This window comes from Micropterus salmoides, unplaced genomic scaffold (assembly GCF_014851395.1).
Source record: "Micropterus salmoides isolate LMB-PRFRI ecotype aquatic unplaced genomic scaffold, ASM1485139v1 Ms_hic_scaffold_7, whole genome shotgun sequence".
Lineage (NCBI taxonomy): Eukaryota > Metazoa > Chordata > Actinopteri > Centrarchiformes > Centrarchidae > Micropterus > Micropterus salmoides.
Window position 1 is genome coordinate 19,205,445 of NW_024044459.1, and position 24,755 is coordinate 19,230,199.

Below are 24,755 nucleotides of genomic sequence, written 5' to 3' on the forward strand. Positions count from 1 at the left end.
CATTTAAGAGGCTGAAACCAGAACATGTTTGCCATTTCTGCTTTAAAAAAAAGACGGATATTTGCAGATTAATTGAATTGGTTCATCGTTTCAGTTCCACAACTATCCCTCAAGTAAAATACATTATGTTAGGGTATTTAATATATATCTAACAATAATCCGCATTGGTTTTATCAGAGAAGCATCCGTGCAGGTGCAGCAGCTGTTAAGTGCCACCTTTCCACCTTTTTATTTACGGGCGAAGACGGGGTGCGCTTGTTTTAAGTTACCGTTCATCCGGATGGCAACCGTTTCACCGGAGCGACAGGAAAGGCTTAATGATGACCCCGCCCAGTCAAGCTGGCCGCGTAACACACAGCCTGTTTCCTCCCCGTGGGTCACGTGACAGGGAAGAAAAAAGAACGAAGGAAAAGATTAAGGAAAGAATAAACAAACAGCGGGGTTATCTTGCCTGAGGAGGAGGCGTCGTTATCTGCAGGTAATAAGACGCTTACCTAGTTAATATAACACTGTCACAAAGTGTGAGTTTAAGGTAGTGTGTAACTGTAGCGCTAGCTAGTACTCTGCGGGTTGGTGCACTGAATATGCTGACGCTGGATGCCCCGCTTGTATTCACCAACGCGGCTAAATGCGTTAAACTAGCTGGCACAGACAGATTTGCTTTCAGACAACAGCTCGTTTGTGGTTTGTGTCCCAGTGTCACGGACACTGTAGATGAAGTCCTGCAAAGTGCTGATGAGTCAAAAGCTTGTGACCAACCCCACAAAGCAAACAGCCAGCACCGCTCGAGACTGAATCACTCGTCCAGACACGATTAGCTGGCAGAGGTTTTGGTTGGGGGAAAACCAGCTAATGCGTTAAGTTACATGATCATCTTCCTCTGAAGTCGAAGAACCAGCAAAACTACAATCTTGTCGATCGTTTGATGTGGCAACTGTGGCGCTAAAATAATGATAGGTGTGTAACTTATTTCTCTCCTCCAGCCTGCTTTTGGAGAGGCAGAAAAAAAGACAAAAGGAGATGGGAGACATGTTAAGTTATTAGCTCCAGATGTGGTGGCAGGACGGTGGTGGATGTCAGCTGGATGTGAGATAAACACGTAAGTAAAACAACTTTAAATGTGTAGTTTAGTGACAGCATTTTGTCCAGGCAGACTGCAAGTATCACTTGTGCTTGCAGCAATAACACCAACTGTAAAAGCTACAACACAAACAAAATAGTTGAGCATAATTAGGGTGGTGGATAAAGTTATACCAGTGTACAAGGTACAGGGTTGTTTATTAGTCATTATACAGCACAAGGCTGCATAACGAAACGAAATTTGTAGTTCCTTCATGCTAGACACACACACACACACACACACACAACATATAATTAAGTGTAGGCCTATATTAAAATATGGTAATATATAAATAACATACAGTTATTTATATACATACACGTATCATCTGGGGTGAATGTAAACAGCAGCAACCAGATGATAATATAAAAGTTTGATCTTCACAATAAACAGTCTGACATTTGGGAAACAGAGTCCATCTTGACTGCGTTTGTGCACCAAGTATCATCGATGTAAAACACAGAGTCTGGTCCACCTCCTCTCATCTTGCTGGAGTCTTGCGCTGACAGCTCGGAACATGGACCACTTGCCCAGTGCTTGATCTGGGATGTTGATGTGGCAGGTCTCTTTAACGATGTGGGCACAACAGTCAATATGAGTCCCATTTTGTCCAGAACCGCTCTTTAGGAGCAGAATTAAGTCCAAGCTGGGCCAGCATGGCTCCTCCTCTCTGAGCGATCACCGCCTCCCGCCGTGGCGCCTGGTCCGGTTGTTTGGGCCGGGTGGATCGTGGTGGATCTATAATCCAAAAACCCTGTCTTCATCTTCCAATGACTGTATTTCTGTCAGAGGTAACAGTTAAAAACAAGTGTAGCGAAGTTTGAAGGAGCTACCGGCTGCTGCTTCTACAAGCGCTGCAGCCTTTTACTCAACAGATTCAAATTGGATTAGTTGTTGTTTACACAGAGGGGAAGGTCTGAGTCCTAATTTACAGCTGAACATGTGATTTTCATAGCTTAACACCACAACACTTTTAATAACACTTTATAAGTTAGCTTTTTAACAACATTTGCAGTGGGCCAAGTCTATCCAGTATTTCTTCTGTTTTATACTATAATTTTACTTTGGCACCACTATGCCTGAGATTATGGCTGCACACTTTCATAGGTAAAATAAAAGTAAAAGTACAATGTTAGCACTGCCCTGATGGCTGGCCAGATGGCTTAGCGGGGAGGAGACCAGAAAGTGAAGTTTGAAGTCCTGTTAGCAAGTCACTAAATCAGTCTTTTGTTTTGTTTTTAAAACACCTGATCCTTCTCTGAACACCTTTTTAACATGGTAAGAGCAAACAGACAATTTGCCCACTGATCATAAAACATCTCACATCCTTATTGATACTGTATCACCATGTCAATAAAGTAAAACTATACAGTCGTGTAGCCCAGAGAGCAAAGGGTCTGCAGGTTTTTCTACAGCAAACAGTTTAGCACGACTTAAAGCAGAGAGAGCGACTAATGAGCATACTGGAAGGAGAATGCTGCTGCACCCTTTTTATAAGGACTAATCAGTTTAACCTTGGGGATGACCTCTGTCTTTATACTGTTCTTTAGGTAAATAAACAGTCTACGGAGGAGGGGAGAAGATGAAGCTGAATGAACGCAGCGTGGCGCACTACGCCACCTGTGACTCACCGCCCGACAAGACAGGCTTCCTGTTCAAAAAGGGCGAGCGCAACACGGCTTATCACCGGCGCTGGTTTGTCCTGAAGGGTAACATGCTCTTCTACTTCGAGGAGCGTGACAGCCGAGAGCCTATCGGTGTCATCGTCCTTGAAGGGTGCACCGTGGAACTGTGCGAGTCAGCTGAGGAGTTCGCCTTCGCCGTCAAATTTGACTGTGCCAAAGCGCGGGTGTACAAGATGGCTGCTGAGAACCAGGCAGCCATGGAGTCATGGGTGAAAGCTCTGTCAAGGGCCAGCTTTGACTACATGAGGCTGGTGGTGAGGGAGCTGGAGAGGCAATTGGAGGAGATCCAGGAGGCTGCAGGAGGGGGCTACGTCGGGGTTGGAGTTGGAGGCCTGCAGGTCAGGCCAAAGTCCTACCGGCGACACCAGGTGGCACGGTCCAGGTCTGGAGCATCCTCTTCTTCGTCATCTTTATCGTCCTTTTCATCAACCTCAAGCGCTCCTCTCGTGTCAGTCCCCTCCTCTGCCCAAAAGAGCCTTCAGGAAGAGGTTAGGATTGAGGAGGAGTGTTCCAAGGAGAATGGAGTTGCGTGGAGTAAACAACCAGTCGCCTTGGTTAATGGCTTCGTTGAGGCAGCGTCTTCCTGCGTGGCCTGGGATGGCTGTGCAGACTCCGGGTATAACACTGTGATTGGTTACGGGGCTGATGGGATGAGGGCTCCACCAGTGCCACCCAGGAGAAGAGGAGCATCTCTTGAAAGCCCCGTCTCGCCTGGCACTGGCTGCTTCTCCAAACTCCATGAATGGTACGGCAGAGAGGTGGAGGAACTGAGGCTACAGTGGCTGCAGAGCAAGTAAACTAATGGAGGTGGATCATTTTTGTTTTATCATTCCTTCCTGAACATACCGCAGTATTTACAGCCTTCTCAATTGGAAAAAAAGGCAAGAAAACTTTCAGTCTTATCATCAAAAAAATAAAATAACTGATTGATTCCAGATCTTGTCTGGCACAGGGGAATCAGTCTTAAACACTACCCACTGTACATTCCAAGAAATTTTAAAATCAAAATATGCTCTTTTCCACAGTTTTGCTGAGTGTCATTTGCCAATGACAATTGTTAAGAATGTTAAGAATACGGTATTTAAAATGGTAATCATTTATTACAATCATCAGTTTATATTGTAGTAGATACAATTCACAAAGACTTGCTGTTCTTCTAATATAATGTTGCCAATGCTTTCTCTGCCTTCCTAGCTTCCAAATATACTTGTTTTGGGATCAGTTGGTAGGAACCTTGATCTAAAATCATGTTTATCCTGTAGGTATACATGCAATCTACTGCGCTTAGCATGTGGAAAATAACAAAACATATTACTGCTCAAAATCACCACAGTCTTTTTCTGAAAACACGGGGAAAGCCAGGATGGATGTTACTGATGTAAATGCAAAACAAAAGAAATCCACATGGATCAGGTTACAATAGTGAAACGTCAACCAGGGCGTACATTGGTGATGGTAACAGAAAATCCTGCAGCTCTTGTCCGAGCTTTCCTCACTTGGTGACGAAACAAATAATTCACGTACATCCCAATAGGAAGGGCACCTGTACAATTAACCAGTTTAATAAAATATATATATATATATATATATTTTTTTTTTTTTAAATCAGCATTTAAAGCTTTCTGTAACTTCAAACCACTTTAAACTCTAAGGTCGCTTTAATATAGTGACTCGTAGAGAAACGAGGATAAGTCTCGGGACAAGAAAGTGGTGTTGGGGAAAACTAGTCCAGAATTCTCCTCCATACTCCCGCCGGGACACGTCTCACCCGAGAGGCCTAGTGGTTACTGAGGTCAGAGCATCCTCTCGACAGTCACTGGGGACAGTGGTGGGAGCTGGATGTCTCGCTCAGAGCAACGCAATGGTATTTTTAGCCCTTGTTAGCCAGCGGCCAGATGATGCTGTGTCATGAGAACACTTGTCACTTACTTCTCTTTTGACTCTCACATTTCACAAAAGCAGCTTTAGCATTGAACTTACAGGACTTTACAATTGTAATTCTTTGATCATTTCATATTATACAATCCTGTCATCTTAATTTGATCATACTATTGGTTTTGTTTGTTGCAGCTGATTTACCTGAATGTTACTGAGTGTAACTTTTGTTAGAGGCCTGTACTGTGTAGGAACATCTAACCTCTTGCTTTGTATAGAAATAATTACTATTCCATACTGGAAATTAACACCAGCAGTCGGAAAAACGGGGCCTTTAATAATTACTGCTCATACTGTTTCTATATTCAATCACATGTTTATATTTTTGTTTCATATGTGCCTTATGTTATCATTATAACGCCATTATTGCACTTGCAGCCACTACCATAAGACTTCAGTGATGGGAGTTTCCTTTCCTGCTTTTGTGACTGTACCGCCAGTATTCTTTCTTGGCAAAGGCTCATCTCGGTGCAATCACATTTTGACAATGGCTCAGTTCCTTCAGTCTGCATCAATGCACAGCACTATCATTTCTGTTATACAATTGGCTTGTACAGAAACAGCAATGTGGAATGAGTGGCACAGTGATTTTGTTTGGTTTTTAAAAAAATATTGACATGGTATTCTTTTTTTTAAATCTAAAATTATTGTTGTAGTGTCCATTTTAATAAACTCCAGAATAGCATTATTGTCATTACAGATGTCAGTGCTCGGTTTTTTATTGTACAATAGCATTTAAAGGAATCTGTGAATGTGTCAAATTAACCTTATAAATAATAATAGTATCTATCTTTATTTAGGAGTGCCAAATGAAGAATGTAAACTAAATGCACAATAATAATTTTTTTCCCTGATTGACTTCCATAATTGTTGTACACCTTTTCAGCGTTATGGTATGCAATAAGAGTATTATTTTAAATAACCAATAATATTTAACACCTTGTCCAGATATGGTACCCTGATAAGATGTTTGTTAACTAAGTATTTGCTGCAAACCACTCAATAAATATGTTATGTTGTGGACTGTGTATTTTTCTGTGACATTGAAGTTGTTGAAGTTTTTGTTGAAAGTTGCAGGAAGACATGTTTTAGCCATCACTATGGCCGCTGGTTCATGCATGAGATGCTTTTCATTATTTTTAGACACAAGTACAGTTTGATGGCTCCCATGAATTCATGCAAGGCCAGGGCTGGCCTGAAGAAACTACCCACACATGCGTTTGTTCCACTATTCCTGTGGGGACATCGCATTGCCCCTTACCCTAACTTTAACCTAATTATAACCTGAACCCTAAAACCAAGTCTTAACCCTCAAAAAGCAGTCTCTACCCGTGGGGACCTGAATCTTTGTACCTACTGTGACAGGAGTTCCTATGGGTTAGTGTGTGTCAGGTTCAAGTCCCCACCGGAATATACATGAAACACAGACACACGCATTCTTGGAGCTGTTCGCCTCTTCTCTCACCAGGTGTCGCTGTGAAACAACTTTAAACAGTAGTCTTTCACCCTTGACTTCAGGGAAATCAATCAGTAGGCTTACGTTGCACCTGGCGGGACAGGTGAATGCAATCACCGTCTAATGACATAAACCGGCAGGATTTTAAGTCCCCAGAGAAGAAAAAATAAACTTCAACCCGGATAGACTGCGTGCTTTAACTTCCCCTATTAACGTTATATTTCATGTAGTAAGAACTTGGTAAACCGTCGTTATCCTCAATTGAACAATCGGAAATATAGATAAATGTGAGGCTTTAGGTCGTCGTTAGTATATTGAGTTACACTGGCAGCAGTGTCAAACCACTACATAGAAAATGCTCTTATTAAACCTCGTTTTTTTTGTGGTTTTCCATCAGTTTAAGGAGTTAATGTAAAAAGAGTTTAGGCTATATCATTCGAATAATGTACGATAATAATGTAATGATATAACTTGTTAAAGCAGTGACTGACAGACAAATTACAGTAAACCAAACCAAATTTACTATATCTGAGAATACTTCATGGTAGTTTCTGCATCGTGCACATACCGTACTTGACCTGGAGGCTGCAGGCGGCACGAAGCTGCAGAAGGGAAGATACTTTCCGATAATTTCAACATAAAAGTCCATGTTTAAGTAATTTCCAACACGACGGTAGTCAAAAATTAATACAGTCTAATACAACAGTCCTGCAATACATCCTACTTTTATTAAGGTTATAATTGTTGAAACTGTTTTAGAGAGGTGTTAGATCAACTGTATGATGACCATTAAAATAATCACTTATTAAGTAAATTAGGCTAAATAAGCTTCTTGGAATGCAATATTACTATTTACAGCCCTCTGTATAGTAAGGTACACATAACACACACACAAAATACTGCCCAGATAATGTATTAGATTAGGCACACATTATGTTTTCAAAACAGCCTCTCTATGAAAAAATAAATAGCTATGTATGCACAATTTCAAGTCTTGAGTACAGGTATATGGTTAAAGGTTCTAGTGATTGTAATACACGGAGAGAGACGACAATAGATAGAAATAGAGATTTATGATTAATGATAAATTAACGATCATAAAAAAAATTTAGGAAGAGAGAGATTAAACAAACAGAGCATTAAGGTATTGCAGCAGTGGACAAAGTACACAAATCCTGTATTTGAGCAAAAGTACAGATACCCTTGTTGAATGTTACTCCACTAAAAGTAGAAGTCTTCAATTTAAATTTCTACTTAAGTCACATTACAAAAGTACCTGCTTTAAAAAATACATCTTCAGTAAAAATTAGGCTATACTACTAGTAGGCCTATGGTTATGTTTGTCAGGGGTTACCGACTTGACAAACAGAATTTAAAAACGATCATCAAAATAGTTGCCAATTAAATTTCTGTCAATAACCAATCGTGTACTTGTATAAACATCAGATTTTATAAACTCTTCATATGTAAAAATCTTACTTTGTAAAGTAACCAGTAACTGAAGCTGTGATAAAAATGTAGTGAAGTAAAAAGTACAATGTCGCCCTCTGAGATGTAGCAGAGTAGAAGTAGAAAGTGGCATCAAAAGAAAGTACTCAAGTAAAGTACAAGTACCTCTAATTTGTACTTAAGTACTTGAGTAAATGTTCTTTGTAACTGTCCACCACTGTGGTATTACCATCTAAATACTTCCTCGTTTTTGCCCAGGGTTATTGGTGCCGCTTGGCAAGTGTCTTATCTTGAAAAACCCGAATCGGAAGGGCTGTTGTGAGCTTCCTCCGACTTGACGTAGCCGGACCGCGACACATTTTTTTGACAGCGGAAATGAGGAGTCGCCAGTTTTTTTCGCGTCAAGTTCGTGGCTGAAACTTTTCTTTCCTCTTTTTTTTGTTGTTGCGGAGTGAACCGTCGCGTGTACTCACAATGAGAGAGAAAGCGAGCGAGCTGCTTCTCCTCTGAATGATGTCTAGTTTCTGTTACTCACCGCCGACGTCGCTTTGAGTTAACGTTACTTTAGACGCTTCTCAACACATTTCCGTTATGCGAAGTCCAACTTGTTGGTTTGTCGTCGTGCTGCGGTGGGTGCCCATCCGAGATAACGGAGAACGTGAGTATGTTGTTAACTCCTGTCAGCGTGTGTTACCTTACCTTGTTGTCTTCAAGTGCTTTTAACATCAATAAACTCTTAATGTTACCACATGGGGAGGATTATTCCTCAATGAAGAATCGCAGCAGTAATGTGGACACGGCTTCCGTCCGAAGTTTAATTTCTTTCTTCACTAATAATCGTCGGAAAATGTGTTTGTGTGAAATTTAAAGGGCATTGCCTCTCTCCGGCTCAGGGCCGGTGGTACTGGTGCAGACTTTTTGGCCAAAAAGTAAAGTTTTAGTCTGTTTAAAAGTAAGAGTCCTGTCTTGGGTTTTCTTTCTTTTAGCCTCTTGGCATGGCATCATACTTGGCACAAAAGATGTACACAACACGTGCTTTTGGAAGTAGTAGCTTTAGTGTATTGTGTGTTTCTGTGACTTTTTTAAAACAATATTTGGCGCAAATCTATCCCTGGTGGTCGCCATGGTGATGTCGCAATATAAAACCTTACGTGACTTCATTGTAATCCGTGTTAATGGGCCCAACATGGAGTCAGACTTAAAAGAAAGTCGTTTAACTGTCCAGCACTTCATACTATAAATAGCGAATACATTTAATAGTGTGCACTTGAAAGGTGAACTTTATTGTTGTTTGCGACAGACGTCATTTTATTGTGTGTTGGCTCGACCGTGAGCAAGGGCTCAGGTTCAGCGGTCACCCCTCATGACTGCTGGATGGGGAACAGCAACTGTGGGTAGCAGCCGCTTGGTTTCACAATCCAATGATAAGTAGCAGTAAATCAAAACCAGTAATTTGTGTGTGTGTGTGTGTGTGTGTGTGTGTGTGTGTATCTTGGAGGGGATTCACTTCAATTCATGTCGTGCGTGTGTGTGAATGCAGGTTTGTGTACAAGAGGATGTTCCTTCAAAGTTAAAGGTGCCCTCTCTGTCTGTGAGCTTATAAACTCTGAAGCAACAGGTGTGTATTTGAGGTGGTTCGCAAACTTTTCTGATGCAAATAGTAGAATATTTAATCCTAAAATTTGTAATACAGTGGTGGAAAGTAACCAAATACATTCATGTATTGTACTTAAATAGAATTTTGAGGGACTTTACTTAAGTATTTCCTGCTTATGCCACTTCATACTTCTACTCCAGTACACTTCAGAGGGAGACATTATACTTTTTACTTAAGTACATTTATTTGACAACTTACTTACTAGTTATTTTGCACAAGTTTTCCTATACAAAGATATGCTCAACACATAATGCATTGTTATAGATCAAACCATCACAGTATATAAAGTAGTTAAAATTTACCCCACCTCCTCCAGCTACAACATCAAAATGCTCCTTACATGCCAATACATACAATAATGTATTATGTAACACTCTAAAATGTGCTGACCTTTGATGCCTAAAGTACATTTTGCTGGTAATACCTTGAATGCAGGACTTTTACTTGTAACTAAGTATTTTTACACTTTAGTATTACTACTTTTACTAATCTAGGGATATTCTTCCACCACCACTGCCTTTATATTACAATATCCATGCACAGGGTCAATCCAAGGTCGAAAATATACTTGGGTAGGCTTCCTCCACCTGCCAGCCAGTTTCCCTCACTGTAACATAACAGGCCTCATTAACTCTGAGAGAGCCAGAGCATTGTCAGTTCACAAGTATATCATAAACTAAACTTATGAACCACTGCTGTTTGATAAAATGTGTCAAAGTACACTTGGGCAGCCAGTGCTAAACTTGGGTGGGCCATGCATGTATTGGCATATAGTACATTATATTGAAAAATCAATTGACAGATAATGTCGTGTCGCTCACCTGTCGCTTACATATAATTACCAGGGATACAAGCTGTGTCATATTGCCTGGCCTTTAAAAATGTGTATCATCTAAGGTGTGTGAAAAAACATTTTGTAACGTACATATTTACCTCCTGCAGTAATCCCAGCAACAGGCTGAGGTTGGCATTCCTTGCTGATTCAGTCATGTACATATGACCATTTTAACACTTTGAGTCATTGATGCACAAAAGACAAAAAAAACAACAACCTGCCTCTAGAGTTGGGAAGTAAGACCTCTTATCCTGTACATAATATTTTTCATGGCAGACAGGTCTAACTCTGTCAGCCACAGACGAAGTGTTGCCTGTAATTTAAAGGTTCATTGCCGGGCCAGATCCCTGATTGGGCTGTACGGTTGTACATGTTTGTGATGAATTTCAGAAAAAGCTTTTACTTTCCTACAGACTTCCATGGTTTTGGAAAGTTTGGGAATGTTCTTGCTGTCTTCACTTCACTCTTGCTGTGTGTGGTATTGACAAGGGTTCTGCCCTGCCTGTATAAATGTGTAGAAATACAGTAAAAGCTAAAGATTTAAAGACTCTAACACACAATATTGACAAATCATGTATGATCTTCAGGTCTGATGGCCATCTGGATATCATGAGTTATGATAGTAATTCTGATTTAAATTTTCAGTGCTGGAAAATCTTGGACTTCCCCGTAATTATAATAACATGACATGATTGTTTGGATGGGGATTTTATTCACCACATCACAGTATTGTCTTGCTTGCTGTCTGAGACATCTTTCCTTTAAAGAAAAGACTGTAACATCCTGGAATTCAGACATTATAGTAGTCATCTTTGCAATGTTTTTGAAGCATTTTGCAGTATTGATGAACATGTATGCGCATGTGCTGTTGTGGAAGAAGTGAAGAAAGCAATGAATTCTGCCACCTCAGCTGTCAGCCGTGGATTCACTGTGGGAGGTAAATTTGGCAGCTTGACAAAAGTAGGAATCTGCAAAAGGAGGAATTACAGACAAAGACGGAAGACACAAATTAGTGAAGAAAATGGCAGGGGGAATCAATAGGAACCTTTTGCAACGTAAGATGTTTTTTAGCAGTTTGTGAGTGTGCTGTATGTGTGACGTGACTCGCATAGCACTTGGCCACCCAAACAGCTAAGCCTAAAAATCTCAGACTTAATGGTGGATTCTCACCACAAACACACATACGCACGAGGCATACAGTAGGGTTAAGTTCTTTGCGTGTGTGTGCAAGCGTTTGGGGGGTGTGCAGACATGCATTCCTGTGTTTTTCTTTTCAAAACAGCAATAATTACAGACTGTGTATTTGCGTGTGTTTACCCCAATGCGCCCCTGTTCTTGTTGTAGAAAGAATGTTGATTATAGGCCAGACGTAGCTGCAGCAGTATGAGGATGTCGCTTAAAATGTGTTTGCTTGTAGGTTCTGTAGTTGAAATAGATGAATGGATTTCTGTGTGCGTGTGTATGTGTACACAGTGAGGATGTAGGATGGGGTCGAGAGTTTTTTTTTTTTTTTTTTTTTTTTTTTTTTTTTAAAGCTGCCCAGTCAAACTTGCAAAAGAAACACCCTGAATGTTTGCTTTTAATTCATGAGAAGCTTCTCCAGGTTTCACAAATGCATACGTACAGAGCTGCAATGAGTAGTATATTAATGGATCAGACGATGAAATTACATCAGCGACTAATTGTTTTGGTCATTTTTTCCAAACAAACATGCCAAATATTTTCCAGTTCCAGCTTCTCAAATGTGAAGATTCGTTCCTTTTCTTTGTCAAATGTGGCACTAAATTAAAACTCTTTAGCTTTGGGGCTGTCGGTCAGACAAAACAAGCAAACTGACAATCATAGACCAAACAATCGGATAATTAAGAAAATAACGATCATATTAATCACTGGTTATCTTTAGTGCAGCCCTACATGCACATATCTAATAGTGCTTTTTGTGTTTGTTTCTCTGTGTCTGTGTGTGTTTAGCAGAAACGGGAGTCACGTCTAAGTTGAAGTGAAAGTAGGAACCTATTCTCACGCAAAATACAAAATTTGCATAATGTCACAAGTTTATTCCTAACACAAGCACAGAGTTTGCTATCACTGCAGAAAGAAAGCCACAAACAGGATTCTTGGGTGATGTCTTTGTCTGAAAGTGCGAACACTGAAACTCAATTGGCTGCCCATGAGTCCCAATGTGGAAAAGTTTATAACTCCCGAATTAGCCTTCCAGGAAGTCGGATGCCTGTAGATGATTCACACACAGCCGATCAGAGTGACTGAAGGACTCAATTACCTGCAGCATCCCCACACGCACACCCACGCGTCTGTTTGATTATCCAGGGGGTCCATCTCATTGACATAATGCAATCCATAGCCCCTAACACTAACTTTAACGTAATTGTTACATTACCCTAGCTGCACGGGTCCCCATGGGTTACTGTCTTGTGCAATCGTGTTAAAGTCCCCACCGAGATTTAAGAACATGAAAAACACATACATACTATATATAATATTTCACATCTTAAATACTATCATCCGTCTTGTCAATGAATCAGAAACGCATCACAAGTAGGGATGACTCATTCATAAAGTGTTTGCGGATTTCAGACTGAGATGAATGTCGTATTCTCTCGTGCTGGAACATTTGAGGCTTGAATGCTTGAATTGGCTGAATTGTATTGATTTGACTCGAGCAAGTTGTGAATGATGGATTGTTGTTTTCAGCTTTTCAGAAACTAAGCCTGTGATTAAGGGTTCCGGTAAAAAGTTGAGGTCAGCTTTTGGTGGCTTTGTAGCTGAGAAGCATACTTAAACTGTTTAGTTATTCAGTGTATGCCTTTTTAATGTTCTGTAATATGTGCAGTCAGTCAGTGTTTATTTTGCCGGCTTTGTGCAGTTGAAAGTTTTTGTGCATACATTCAGTTTGTTTCTTATTTTTAACAGTGTGTAGGATTTGTGCAGTGCGGTTGCCTGCACAATATCATCTTTTAAAACAATATTCAGATTTACATTTGTGTAATTGCACAGTAGAAGTACTAATTGGTTCCCTTATTTATTTTTTATTTATTTTTTATCAGCGTATAATTTTTAAAGGAAAATAACAATTGTATATTACAACACGGTTTCTTTTTTACACCAGTATGATTGTACTGAAATGCAAAATACAAAAATATTGAATCATCGTATAGAATATACAGTATATGTATAGAATATATGTATTGAAGCCCTAATTGAGTAGTAGGGCTGTCCATAAACTGAAACTTGAACTTAATATTCACTAGGAATGGGCAACAATTCTGTATTATTATTTTTATCATCATCATCATACTGTTATGTAATTGTCTTAAATGCTGAGATATTGTGAGTCATAGCTGAATGAATAATGAGTTTAATTTTAGATATTAAAAACTTCTATATTTAAATCTAAATTTATTTTTGAAAACGTTCCAGTAAAACACAAACAAAACCATTTTACCAAAATGAGAGAGTTGAACTTTTTAACGTGTTATTCTGAATACTTTGGTTAATACCATATCTTTTATTAAGACCTGTAGGAATTCACACAATATAAATTTTCCCCATATTGCTCAGCTCTATGCATCTGTTTTTAGAAAAGGGTGTAATGAATGGACAAAACATATGATGAAAAAAGGTTGTTTGTGATGCCTGACAGTCACTACTGACCCCATTCCTTTAATCTCCCCTCCTCGCAGATCACATCTATCCATGCAGCCAAAACTTAACTTCTCGTTTCAATTTCTGCCTGTCATTATGTCTCTGGGAGCCCTATATTTTAGTATTTCCTTGACATGCCAGGGTCTCTCTTTGCAGGATAATGATAGACTGCAGACTGTGTAGAGACGTTTTGTATTAGTCATTGGTAGGTTGCCGGACAGCTGGAAGGATGCTTGTTAGTGAGAATGTTACTTGGTTATTGGAAATCACTGGACACGTAATCATCTTACATACTGTTTTTCTTTTAAGGTAAACCCCAGATCTGTTTTCCTGTTGCAGTATTAATGGGGGAAATGGTCTTGATACTCCAGCATACAGTTGGTTTCCTACTTTTAATCCTTGCTAGTGCTGTACGATTTCCTTCTTATCATAGATCCAGCCTTTTAATTTTGCTGCGTCCCCAACCTGCCTCCCCCTCTCCGTTCCCAGACCTCAGGAAATGACCAGAAAGTGGCTTGGCTTTATTTTTGTGCGTCTTAAGAATAGCAGCATTGTGTTGCGTTGAAGCCTGCATTGTTGTGGGAATGTAGGACTGAGCTAGAGAATACTCTAACCAAAACAAAAACCCAGTGTACCCAGTAGTATTTTGCTTACACATCAGAACAACAAACAGCATGTGCAGCACAAAAGATAAGTCTTCACTCATTCACAGCTATGACTGCATCTTTTATGAAAAGATAGATTCAGACCATTCACAAACTATTTTTGATACGATTTAGAAAGAGGCTTTTTTTCTGCCATAGTGTATATGTTTCTAGGCCTAAACAATTTGGAGAAAAAGTCATATTGTGATTGTGGACAATATTGTGACTTGCGATATAATGGTAACAAATGGTATCATGGAGTGTACTTACTTGATTATCAGGGAAAATTTGCGTGACGTGGTGACTTTGTGTGTTTTTATACAGTAGTCGATGAGCCTGAATCCAAAATATTGCCATATAACAGAGGTCACTTTAATTATTTGGAGGTCGCTTTAATTATTTGGCCACCAGTCCAACACAGTCAGCCTGCTTGTTATCTTCCATTTTCCAGGTGGCCTCCTTTTGTGCACCTCTCTGCAAGTCTGCACCCCCCGGTCTACACTTATGATACTCACGTGACCATACACGCCACACGCGCCACTGCCTAAACAGAGACTGATTGGCTGTATCTTTTGTGGGCATGGATAATGAGCAGACAGCACTGGCACGCACATAGCACACCTTTTGTTTAATTATATCACACGCCTTTTGTGGTTATGTAATCTCACAGGGTGATATTATGATTGCAGTTATGGTTGGATTAATGGTGCACCCCTATATGTTTCCCAAAAACACTCGTCAGCTGCAGTAAATGCTAGATGTGGAGGATTATTTGTTGCTTGTTGTATTGTGGGTATATCATTATTTTTTCTTTTTATATAAGATGTTACACAAAATATTTCTTGCTTGCTTACTTCTCATGAAAAACTATACCAAGGATTTTAGCTTTTAGAACCTGCTCTACTCAAATAAACCAGTCCATGCCTTGTGACACAGATAAATTTTGAGCAAACCTTTGTGTCCTTTTACTTATGGTTTATATTTGTAGCTTAGTGGCAGTGTTGCTGCAGGCTCCCCCTCTCTTGTTTGTTTTACCCTGAATCAGCTGATGCTCTCCTCATGCTATGGTAAGGTTAAGGCCGAGGTTATCTCATGTTTCAGCGCTACTTCCTCCGTTACAATATGTTCTTCAATTATGTAAGCTGTGCGTCTCGCTTTCTGCTCTGTTCATTATCAAAGCTCTTTCACATCTCACTTCACACAAACAGGAACACTGAGACTCAGCTAGTCCTTATCCCTGCAACTGCAGATCTTTTTCATGTAGGCCTCTTCTTTTTAAGTAGCTGATCAATCAGCACTTCTAGCCGCATGCAGCTGTCAGGTTATGCCAGTTTTGCTTGATGCGTAGCAACTTGTTGCACTTGAGTATAAACATGAAGTGAAGGGGATGAATAATGGTCACATGCTGTCAGTTTACGTTAACTATTGGACAGTGGAACAGGCAGTTTTATATCAATATGACAAATGTTTTTTTGCTGAGAATTCCTGGCCTTGTTCTTCTGATAACAGACTTGCATAATAGTCACTTATGGGTTTGTACTCAACGTTTTTGCAAAAAGTTTGTTTGTGTTAATGGAGAGCAATGAATCACCACAATAATGATTGAGGGCGTGTTCACACCTAAAGATCTGGTTCCTGAATTGAACCAATGAGGTGGCTGAGCTCATTTTTTTTGGGTTTCTATGAGTTCCATGAATAGCAGGAGGTTATGTGCTCCAGTCTTTAGTGGCTGGGACCAGTTTACTTCATGGAGTCTCTGCTGTTTGCCTTTCCACTGATCCTGACTGAGAAATAGCCCGGCACATAAACTCATAATTTAACTATAATGTGTTCATTAGGGAGCTTTAGGATTTATGAAAGTGGATTTTGTTACCGTTGGACTAAGGCTGAAATGATTGATCAATAAGTTGACGGAAAGAAAAACTATTTTCATAGCAGATTAATCATTTTTCAAGCAAGTATTCTCCAGTTCCAGCTTCTCAAATGTGAAAATTTGCTGCTTTTCTTTCTTTCATGTGAGAGTGAAGTTGAATATCTTTGGTTGTGGATTGTTGGTCGAAACAAACAAGACTTTGTTGAGAACATGTTGAGCTTTAGGAAGTTATTACTGTTTGTAGACCAAGAAGTGTATGGAGCTAAAGTGTTTGTATAAATCTACTGTGACCACCTCTTTAGTAGACATCGCTGCTATTTCAAGAAATGGTTCTAACTTTGCAGCAACCCTTTCCCCTTCTGTTCTGTACAGTAAAACCACTGCTAAAGCTGTCCCATTACGTCTTAGAAACTGCTTTATTTCATCAAGGGAAATATACTGTTGTTTCAAATCTGATAGGAATTTGGTGTGTGTGTGTGTGTGTGTGTGTGTGTTCGTTCGCGCGTGCGCATGTGTGCATTGCTCGCTGCTTGGCAGGGCAGGGCTTCCTGTTGCAGATATTGCTGCCCAGGCAGAGCAGTGCAAAAATCCTTTGGTCTCTGTTCCTCATTGGTTTTGCCACCTGGACCTTCACCCGCAAATCTCCTCCCCTCTCGCCTTTCTTCTGCTCTGTTTTTCTCACTTCCTGCCTGCCTTCTCATTATCCCCTCATCTCTCTTTCTGTCAGACCCTGTGACTCTTGTTTCTCTGTCTCCTCCTCTTCCTTTTCTGCTTTGATTCCCACCCTGCTCCTTACCATCCTCAGTCCTCCGTCTTTCTTTAATAATCCCACATACTCACTTACTCTCTCCCTGCTTTGGAAATTTACCCCCAGCGCAGTGATTCATTCAGTGATTCAGAGAATGAAAATTCAGAGGTGGTAACAAAATCTGTTTTTCATCCCAGACCTTGTGATACAGTTTGCCACTTTTTCTTTTCTTTTTTTTCAAATGTATTTATTTTTTCCACTCCAGTTTTTATGGGAAAAACTGCAGTGTTTGATGTCTCAGAGAGCCTTGATGCCATGCAGACTAATTGAGTCGTAAGCAATAGATTGGAGCCGGCTGATCTCGGTAATAAGGCCAGGGCTATTTAAAGGTCAGAAGGATGTGGCTTGCTGTAAATTGCATTTTATATAATGAGAATGACGATTAGAAGCACATCTTATTTCTGTAATAATGAACAAGCAACGGCACATGGAGGTGCACATGTGCACACATTCTCAGGCTCATACACGTACGTGTGTGTGTGTGTGTGTGTGTGTGAAGGAAAAAAGCTGTAGATGTACTCTTCACTGGCATTATGCCAGTTGTAGTCCAAATTTCAGCACAGTGCAGGGTTGGAGCTGAAGGGCTACAGCTAATGAATATGTCCAATGTTGATTAAACCAAAAAAAATATTCTTGGACAATCAGTTAATTGTTCGGTCTATATAACATCAGAAAACATAGGAGAAATGCCCTTCACAGTTTACTAGAGCCCAAGGTGACATCTTCATATTGTGGTGTTTTTTTTTTTTTTTTTTTTTTAAGTGTAAAACTGTGTAATACAAGGAAAAGCAGCTAAATCTCACATTTGAGAAGCTAACACCATCAAATGTTTGGCATTTTATCTTTTAAAAATTACTTAAACGATTAATAGAGGTGAAAACCCAGTTATGAGGTGAAAAATGATCAGCTTTATATAACTTAAGAAGTTGGTCTTTTCCATCCATTTCCACCCCATTTTAGTCTGGCTATACAAACGGTGGCGATTTGAAGTACTGCATCTTCAGCCACTTATGCGCTGACCTTAGCATGCAGCCATGGCACTCGCTGCTTGCTGTGAATACATGACCTGAAAGCTCAGAGACCAATTTTGTGCCTCTGTGTCCATTGCATCAAACAAATGCTGCTCCCAACTGGGCACAACAGGGAGCACACAGTGGTGTGTGAGCGCTGATACCAAGCTCTTGAGATATAAATAGGACCTCCCTGGAACAGGGCTTCCACCAGCCTCAGTCTTTGTAGAATTCAATTTATTGGTTCACAAAAATGAATGTTTCTTCTTTTGAAATCTTACTGTTCTAACAGTAATGTCTGTGTTGGTCTGAGGCGTTAGCTTGGCAGTGTGCGTATTTTAGAGGTAGTGCTGGTTTGACGAAAATTCTCCTCCCTTTAGGCCATAACCAGGATGCTGTTTACTGGCCACCACAGACGCACTGTTAGCTCTTTCATTTTGGCGTCCGGGTATTTAGCGGGAATGACATACCACTGCACCACAAGTTCATCCCTCAGTAGGTCCTGAGGTTGATTAAAGCTTGTGTTGTGTTAAGAATCAACTCAGTGAGCTGACACGAGTCATGAGGTTACTCACGCTGACAAGATCAATTCACATGTGTCTTTCACACATCCTGTTTCCTTCCTGCTTGATTAAAATCATTTTTAGACTGTCCCCAGGAATAGTTCAGTTTCTGGCCTGTCAGGAGAAGCTAAAAGCTGAGCTACATGTGTTTTTTTTTTTTTTTTTTTTTTTGTTTATTTAGACAATTCATATACCAGTCTAAAGTTACATTTTGAATGTTTTAGTTGCAGAGGAAATAACCTCCCTAATATCCAAAGTGGGAGTGCATCAGGGCAATTGTTTTCATTATCAATTAATCTGCTAATCGGTTTCTCAAATAGTCCTTAGGAAAGTGTGAAAAACGCGCACACAGATTCCATCTTCATCAAATTGCTTAATAGAAATGCAACAAATCCTCACATTTGAGAAGCTGAGAATGTTTATTTGAACTTTGTGCTTGCAAAATTACATTGGCAATTAATTGTGTAGATTATGATGTGTTGATTGACTGACCAAACTGACCATTTGGTGCACCTCATGTCAAATGTTCTGATAAAGAGATTGTATGATCTCATGTATCTCTAATTGCCTGACAATTTTTTTTTAAATTTTTTTTTTTTCTTGCACCTGTGACACATGCATCTGTCCATTAAAGGCAAATTACTTCTACTTGTTACAGATGTCACTTTGTCTGTCTGTTTTGCTATTTTTAAACGACAGTGGTTGAGCTGCAGCCTCAGTAGTTTCACAGTCATAGGTGGGACATGTAAACAGTAGCATTTGTTTGGTTAAAAAAAATTTTTTTCTTGCCAACAAACCTGCTGCTTGTCGACGTGAGCCACATTAGCTGCTTAGGACATCAGTTTCTCAGGTTGCTTGTGGTGTTGAAGCTGCAGGAAAAGCTGTGCCCGATTTCTGTAAGGCACATGAGAGAGACGAAGAAAGCAATCACTGTGCTCGTGTTTGTGTCGCAGTAAAGAATGTAGGCTTTGAGAGTAGGAGGAGGGAGTGATGAGTAAGGTGAAGAAGACAAAGGACAGAGTGCAGGAGCTTTGAGTCTATTGTGCAGGATTGTTTTCCATTTGCAGCTCAGTGTGTTTGAATTGGCCCATTTTGTTTTGTCATCCCCTGCTGAATGCTGTCTAGCAAAACAATAATACGATAACAAAAGCAACAAGTTGAGGTTGGAGGTCCTGGAAAAGAAGAGAGAAAGGAGACACAAAACTGTATCAGCCTTTTTGTTTTCCCTCACAACTTGAATGTGGCCCCGTTAGGCCCCCAGTCAAGGTAAAAGTAAAGGAAGCATGAATCTAAACACATCTGGAGATCCTCATACCAGAGGACAGAGAGGATGAAAAGAGAAGGAAAACTATGGGAACAGAGACAGCCAAGCCCCCAGAGGGATACGGCGAGAGGAAGTGTGTGTGTGTGTGTGTGTGTGTGTACGTGTGTGTGGATGTTCTGTAGTCAGTGACTGCTGAGTCATCGCTGGGCTGGCCATGCAGATAGAAACAGGCTTCTGGGGGGGCCAGCTGGAGGGGCACAAGGGGGCATGCACTGAGCATGCTCTAAAAAGTACAGGAAGGGAATTAGTTGTTGTGACAGGACACATCCAGGAACTTTAGTGACGCAATATTTCATGTTGCCAAGTTTTAACTCCCTCATTGACGTACGTATCCCCTGGTATGTTTAATGATACTAATGAAAAAATTGTTGCCTGACACGAGCCCAAGAATTCACAACTTTTCTTCTTTGAATGTCGTCGTTTAGGACACGGAGAGAGAGGGAGATGTTAGCCGAGAGATAACGAGACATGTTGCTCCATGTTTGGCTCGACCACAACGAACACCCCCCCCACCCCCCACCCCCCATTTCATGTGGTTTTCTGTGATCTGTTGGACCACAGTCTGACTCCCCCCACCGACCCACATACACCCATATGCACATACACACACACATACTTCCAGTATTAAGAAAAGACCCTTCTCTGCTGCACTGGATGATGATGGTATGTACTGTAGGTACATGTTGTACTTTTGAAAATGATAAACCCTTCGTAATACTACAGTAGCTCATGTCTTATTGTGAGTTTATTCAACTGTTCAGCAGTTAATTTATGGGAAGCACTATTATTTTCAGATATTCCACCTGTTTTTACTGCTTTTGTTGAAATACTCAGCCATCCTGTGCAACAAATGTAACTATTATATCATTTATAATCAGACACCCCTTGATGAAACTTAATTTAAGTACATATGCAGGTCATTGTTTTGCTACATCACAGTAGTGTGAAACTGCGGCTGATTATACAATATTGTATCATGTCTGCAGCTGTCTGCATAAACCAAGAAGCTCCACTCTTGCATCAGCTCAGGCCTGTTGTGGTTCTTTGAAAATGTGTCCTTCCTCCTAATAATCATCTGTAACTATGGCTTGAGCATACGCGGGAGCAACAGTATACACACACATCAGGAATGGCAAGAGGGTGTTTGACAAGATGAAGGACAGTGAATACTACCCGTTTCCTCTTTTCTGTGGAATTATGTGGTGAATTCTAAAACACCATCTCATTTCATGGTAAACCATGGTGGATAGGTAAGAGCACATGAACTGTAGGAGAACGGGGCTCTGTTTCAGAAAGCGGGTTCAACAAACTCTGAGCCTAACCCTAAGCTCTGAGTTGATTAAGCTTGAGATGGGGAAACTCCATGTTTTTGGGTCAGCTGATCAGAATTAGTTCAATCAACTGTGAGTATGTTGAACCTGAAGGAAGCGTGTGCGTGGGGAATGGGGGGGGGGAAGCTATCACCAATGGAGCTCTGATATTACGATATACAATTTTACATTGCAACGGGTAAATAAAGAACAAAGCAAAGTAGGTTCATTTTGCTATTAATTTTAATGGAACCGGACTTCTTTTTGCAACCACAGCAGTCACCCCTTGCTGGCCATTAGAAAAAAGGCAGGTTTAAGGGACTTCCGCATGACCTGGATGTTCCCACTTGGTCAGACAGCTGCTTCAGGCTCTGCAGGACAGGAGTTGTCAGAGAAAAACAGTTTGTTGAAAAAACAAAAAACCTCCTGAGGACGTTAGTTTCACAGTAGAAGTTGCCATAATTACTGATCTTGGTCTCTGAAACAGTTAACCCAGAGTTTCCATCATCTTAGGCTTAGCAAACTCAGTTTTCACTAAACCTGATTTCTGAAATGGGACCCAGAACTGTTGAGTGTTGTTGATGTCTTTCTGCATAGAGTGACTGCAGCAAAGTCGACACTACTGATGATGATGAGATATTTATGCGGACAATTTAGGGAAATTGGTGGACCTGATTGTATGCAAGGAAAATCTCCCCCTTCAAAAACGTAGAAAAATAGAAGGGCGTCCTGGTAGCCAAACATTTAAGACGCTCACTATAATAATCCCAACATCCATGTTTTGAGTCCAGGAACTTTGTTGCTCCCTCCTCTCTTTCCCTTAATTTCCTGTCACACATTTACAGTCTGCTCTCAAAAAAAGGGCAAACATACTACAACAAGAACATTTAGCAGCCAGAATTTTTTTTCTTCATGTAGTAAGACCAAACTGCCAACTGAACAGTGACAAATTATAGATGATCTTCAAAAACTAATGGTAAGCAGTTATTCTCTTCACTAGTCAGAAATTTAGAGGAGGTGTTTTTTAGGGGTAAACAAGCATGTTCTATCATCATATTAAGGAGTGAAAACATGATCTGACCCTGATTCAACTAACTCACTGTGGTACCAGGATTGTTTTATTTTCATATACATGACCAAACAGAATTTGGACAAAAGACCTCTTCGTGTATTCATGTATTCTTCAGGGAAACAAAGCGACTAATTGAGTGAGAAATCGGGGTGTAGCGTCAAGTAATCACAGTCCATGTAATGGTCTTGACATAATAAAGGCTTGAGCTGGGAAAGGAGAGAAAAAAAAAAAAGCAGAAGTAACATTGAAACGGGTCACATGTAAACAAACACACAGATGGCCAAGGAGGCAGTGTGGTTGATTGAGAAATTCTGTAACTGTACTTCCTCAGTCAGGGCCTCATTCAGCGTCTGTCCAAATGACTTGTTACTGTTTTCATTCATTTCAAATACCAAAGTTTCTGTCATCCATTTCAGTGAAATGTGGAACTGATTTAGTCACCTTTTTATTGACTCCACTCCACTTCACTCTCGTCACTTTCTCTCTTCACTTTAAGTTTACCTTAAATATATGCACTTACAGTGTTTTTGTTCTTGATTCAATCAACTGTTTCCCCCCAAATGGAACGGTTACCCATCGTCCTTTGAGTGAACTGTGGCCGCTCTTATCTATTAAGATACTCTATGACTGGTTGATTGCCAGAGATTCTTTGCAGGCCAATGTAATCCAATTTGGACTGTTTAAGATTGAGTACAGATAAAATCAGACTTTTGACTGTGCTTTCTCAATGTTTGAACTGTTTCAAACTTTCAAGTAGTTCAAAGAAATGCTGGGACTGTTTGCCAGTTCCATCTTTAGTGCTTCAGTTCTTGCACAACACGCCACATTATCTTGATTTGCCTCTAATTGCGTTTCCATATCTCTCCTTTGTTTGTCCCTCAATCATCTTTTTTTTCTCTTTCTAAACTGTCCATCCTTCCACTCTTGTCTCCAAATCAACCCCTTTACCCCCCACCTCCTCTCCAACCATCCATTTTACATTTCCTCTTTCTTTCTCCTTTCAACCTCCTTTGTCTCACAGCAGTGATTCTCAGCCGGTCTGGTTACTGCAATGAATGGTAACACTATACATCCAATCAACACCACCACAACAGCAGGAGGAGGCCCAGGCGTGGCAGCGCCCCCGAGAGGCTGGAGGGAATTCTGCGAGCTTCACGCCATCGCCACAGCCCGGCAGCTGGCCGGACACTACCGGAGCTTCGCCAGAGAGCGGCAACAACATGACGTGCTCCCACCAGAGACTTTTTCCAAGCAGTTCACCGACCTCTTCCAGCAGCACTTCTGCTGTGAGGTCGACAAAGATGGCACTCCACTCGGCCCGAACACATGCTCCACCGGTAGTGCTGCCTCCACCACTGCGGTGGCTCCTCCCCATTCATCACAGGCTGTGATTAGTCGATTGCGGATCACATCTTTGTCTGGGGTGCAGGACTACCGGGAGGCGGGCCGGCCAAGTGGAGGAGCTTCTCCATTTACTGTGGTGTCACCAAAAGTGGAGCCAGTGGTGGTGAGTCGGGAACAGGAGCAGCCGCTGCGATGTGCGGCGGGAAACTCCTTATCAGGAAACCCTCAGGTGCTCAGAGGTTCGACTCGTAGTATTGGCAGCGGGTCACTGCTGATTCGTAGCCGTAGCAACGAGGACATCTCTGGCACTGATCGTCGTCAGGTGTCTGAACGGTACTCTTCGGACTCCTCAACCTCCAACCCTGGACATGCTGATGTCACACATTTCTCTGTCCGTCAAATCCGAGAGACCGTAAGACAGCTTTTTAAGAAACGGCCCCTCCCCAGCCCCCCCTCATCCCAGGACCTGTCTCCTAGCAGCCCCAACCCCACCACCAACAACAATCCCCCAAATAATGTTGACCGAATCAGTGGGAATTCCTCCACAAACGAGGAAGTGTCGTCATCCTCCTCATCCCCTCACTCTTCCTCCTGTGTTAACTCTGAAGCCATGCCCCCAGCCTCTTCACATATGTCCATGGCGGGGGTAGCCTCTCACTTCCTGGATCGTTTACGCTGGTTACGCAGTGGAAGCATGAGGCAGAGGAGGTCAGAGATGAGCGGCTGCTGTAAAGAGGGCCAAATGAGGTACTTGCAGGTGGATGACACTATCTCAGACTCTCAGCCCCGCTGGCAACGCTGCCGCCTGCTGGTCAGGAGGAACAGGGACGCTCAAGGTGGTGGAGGAGGAAGAGGAGGAGGGGAGAGGTACCAGTTGGAGCTTTATGATCCTCCAAAGGTAGAAACATTTGCTCATCCTTACATTTATACACACATTTATATAAACCAGCAAATTGGATATAGGTAAAGATTCTGGGTGAAATTGTGGTCATACAGTATACGTGCAT

At 41.1% G+C, this 24,755-nt stretch overlaps 2 protein-coding genes across 6 annotated transcripts in view; both read left to right on the forward strand.

Moving 5' to 3' along the window:
* The first annotated feature begins 326 nt into the window (after nt 1-326).
* On the forward strand, nt 327-5,768 carry pheta1 (PH domain containing endocytic trafficking adaptor 1). 3 transcript variants are annotated; one of them, XM_038704156.1, is made up of 3 exons: nt 327-478; nt 984-1,099; nt 2,671-5,768. In XM_038704156.1, the coding sequence occupies exon 3, from the start codon at nt 2,703-2,705 to the stop codon at nt 3,600-3,602; it is 900 nt and encodes a 299-aa protein (XP_038560084.1). In that variant the 5' UTR covers nt 327-478; nt 984-1,099; nt 2,671-2,702; the 3' UTR covers nt 3,603-5,768. The 3 variants fall into 3 exon arrangements, with proteins under 3 accessions (XP_038560084.1, XP_038560086.1, XP_038560085.1); XM_038704158.1 differs by having other exon boundaries at nt 984-1,091; XM_038704157.1 differs by lacking the exon at nt 327-478 and having other exon boundaries at nt 497-1,099.
* Nucleotides 5,769-7,994: 2,226 nt separating this feature from the next.
* Nucleotides 7,995-24,755, forward strand: part of sh2b3 (SH2B adaptor protein 3) — a 52,160-nt gene continuing 35,399 nt past the window's right edge. Inside the window, exons 1-2 of one of the 3 annotated variants that reach the window (XM_038702834.1) lie at nt 7,995-8,303; nt 23,426-24,646. In XM_038702834.1, coding sequence (XP_038558762.1) covers nt 23,456-24,646 — 1,191 coding nt within the window. In that variant the 5' untranslated portion in view covers nt 7,995-8,303; nt 23,426-23,455. Of the gene's footprint in view, nt 8,304-23,425; nt 24,647-24,755 lie in introns of those variants that run through there. The other 2 variants (XM_038702835.1, XM_038702836.1) reach the window with 2 other exon arrangements.

Excerpts from the sequence above, each read along its gene's own strand:
- pheta1 (XM_038704156.1), top strand. The coding sequence starts at position 2,703 with ATGAAGCTGAATGAACGCAGCGTGGCGCACTACGCCACCTGTGACTCA.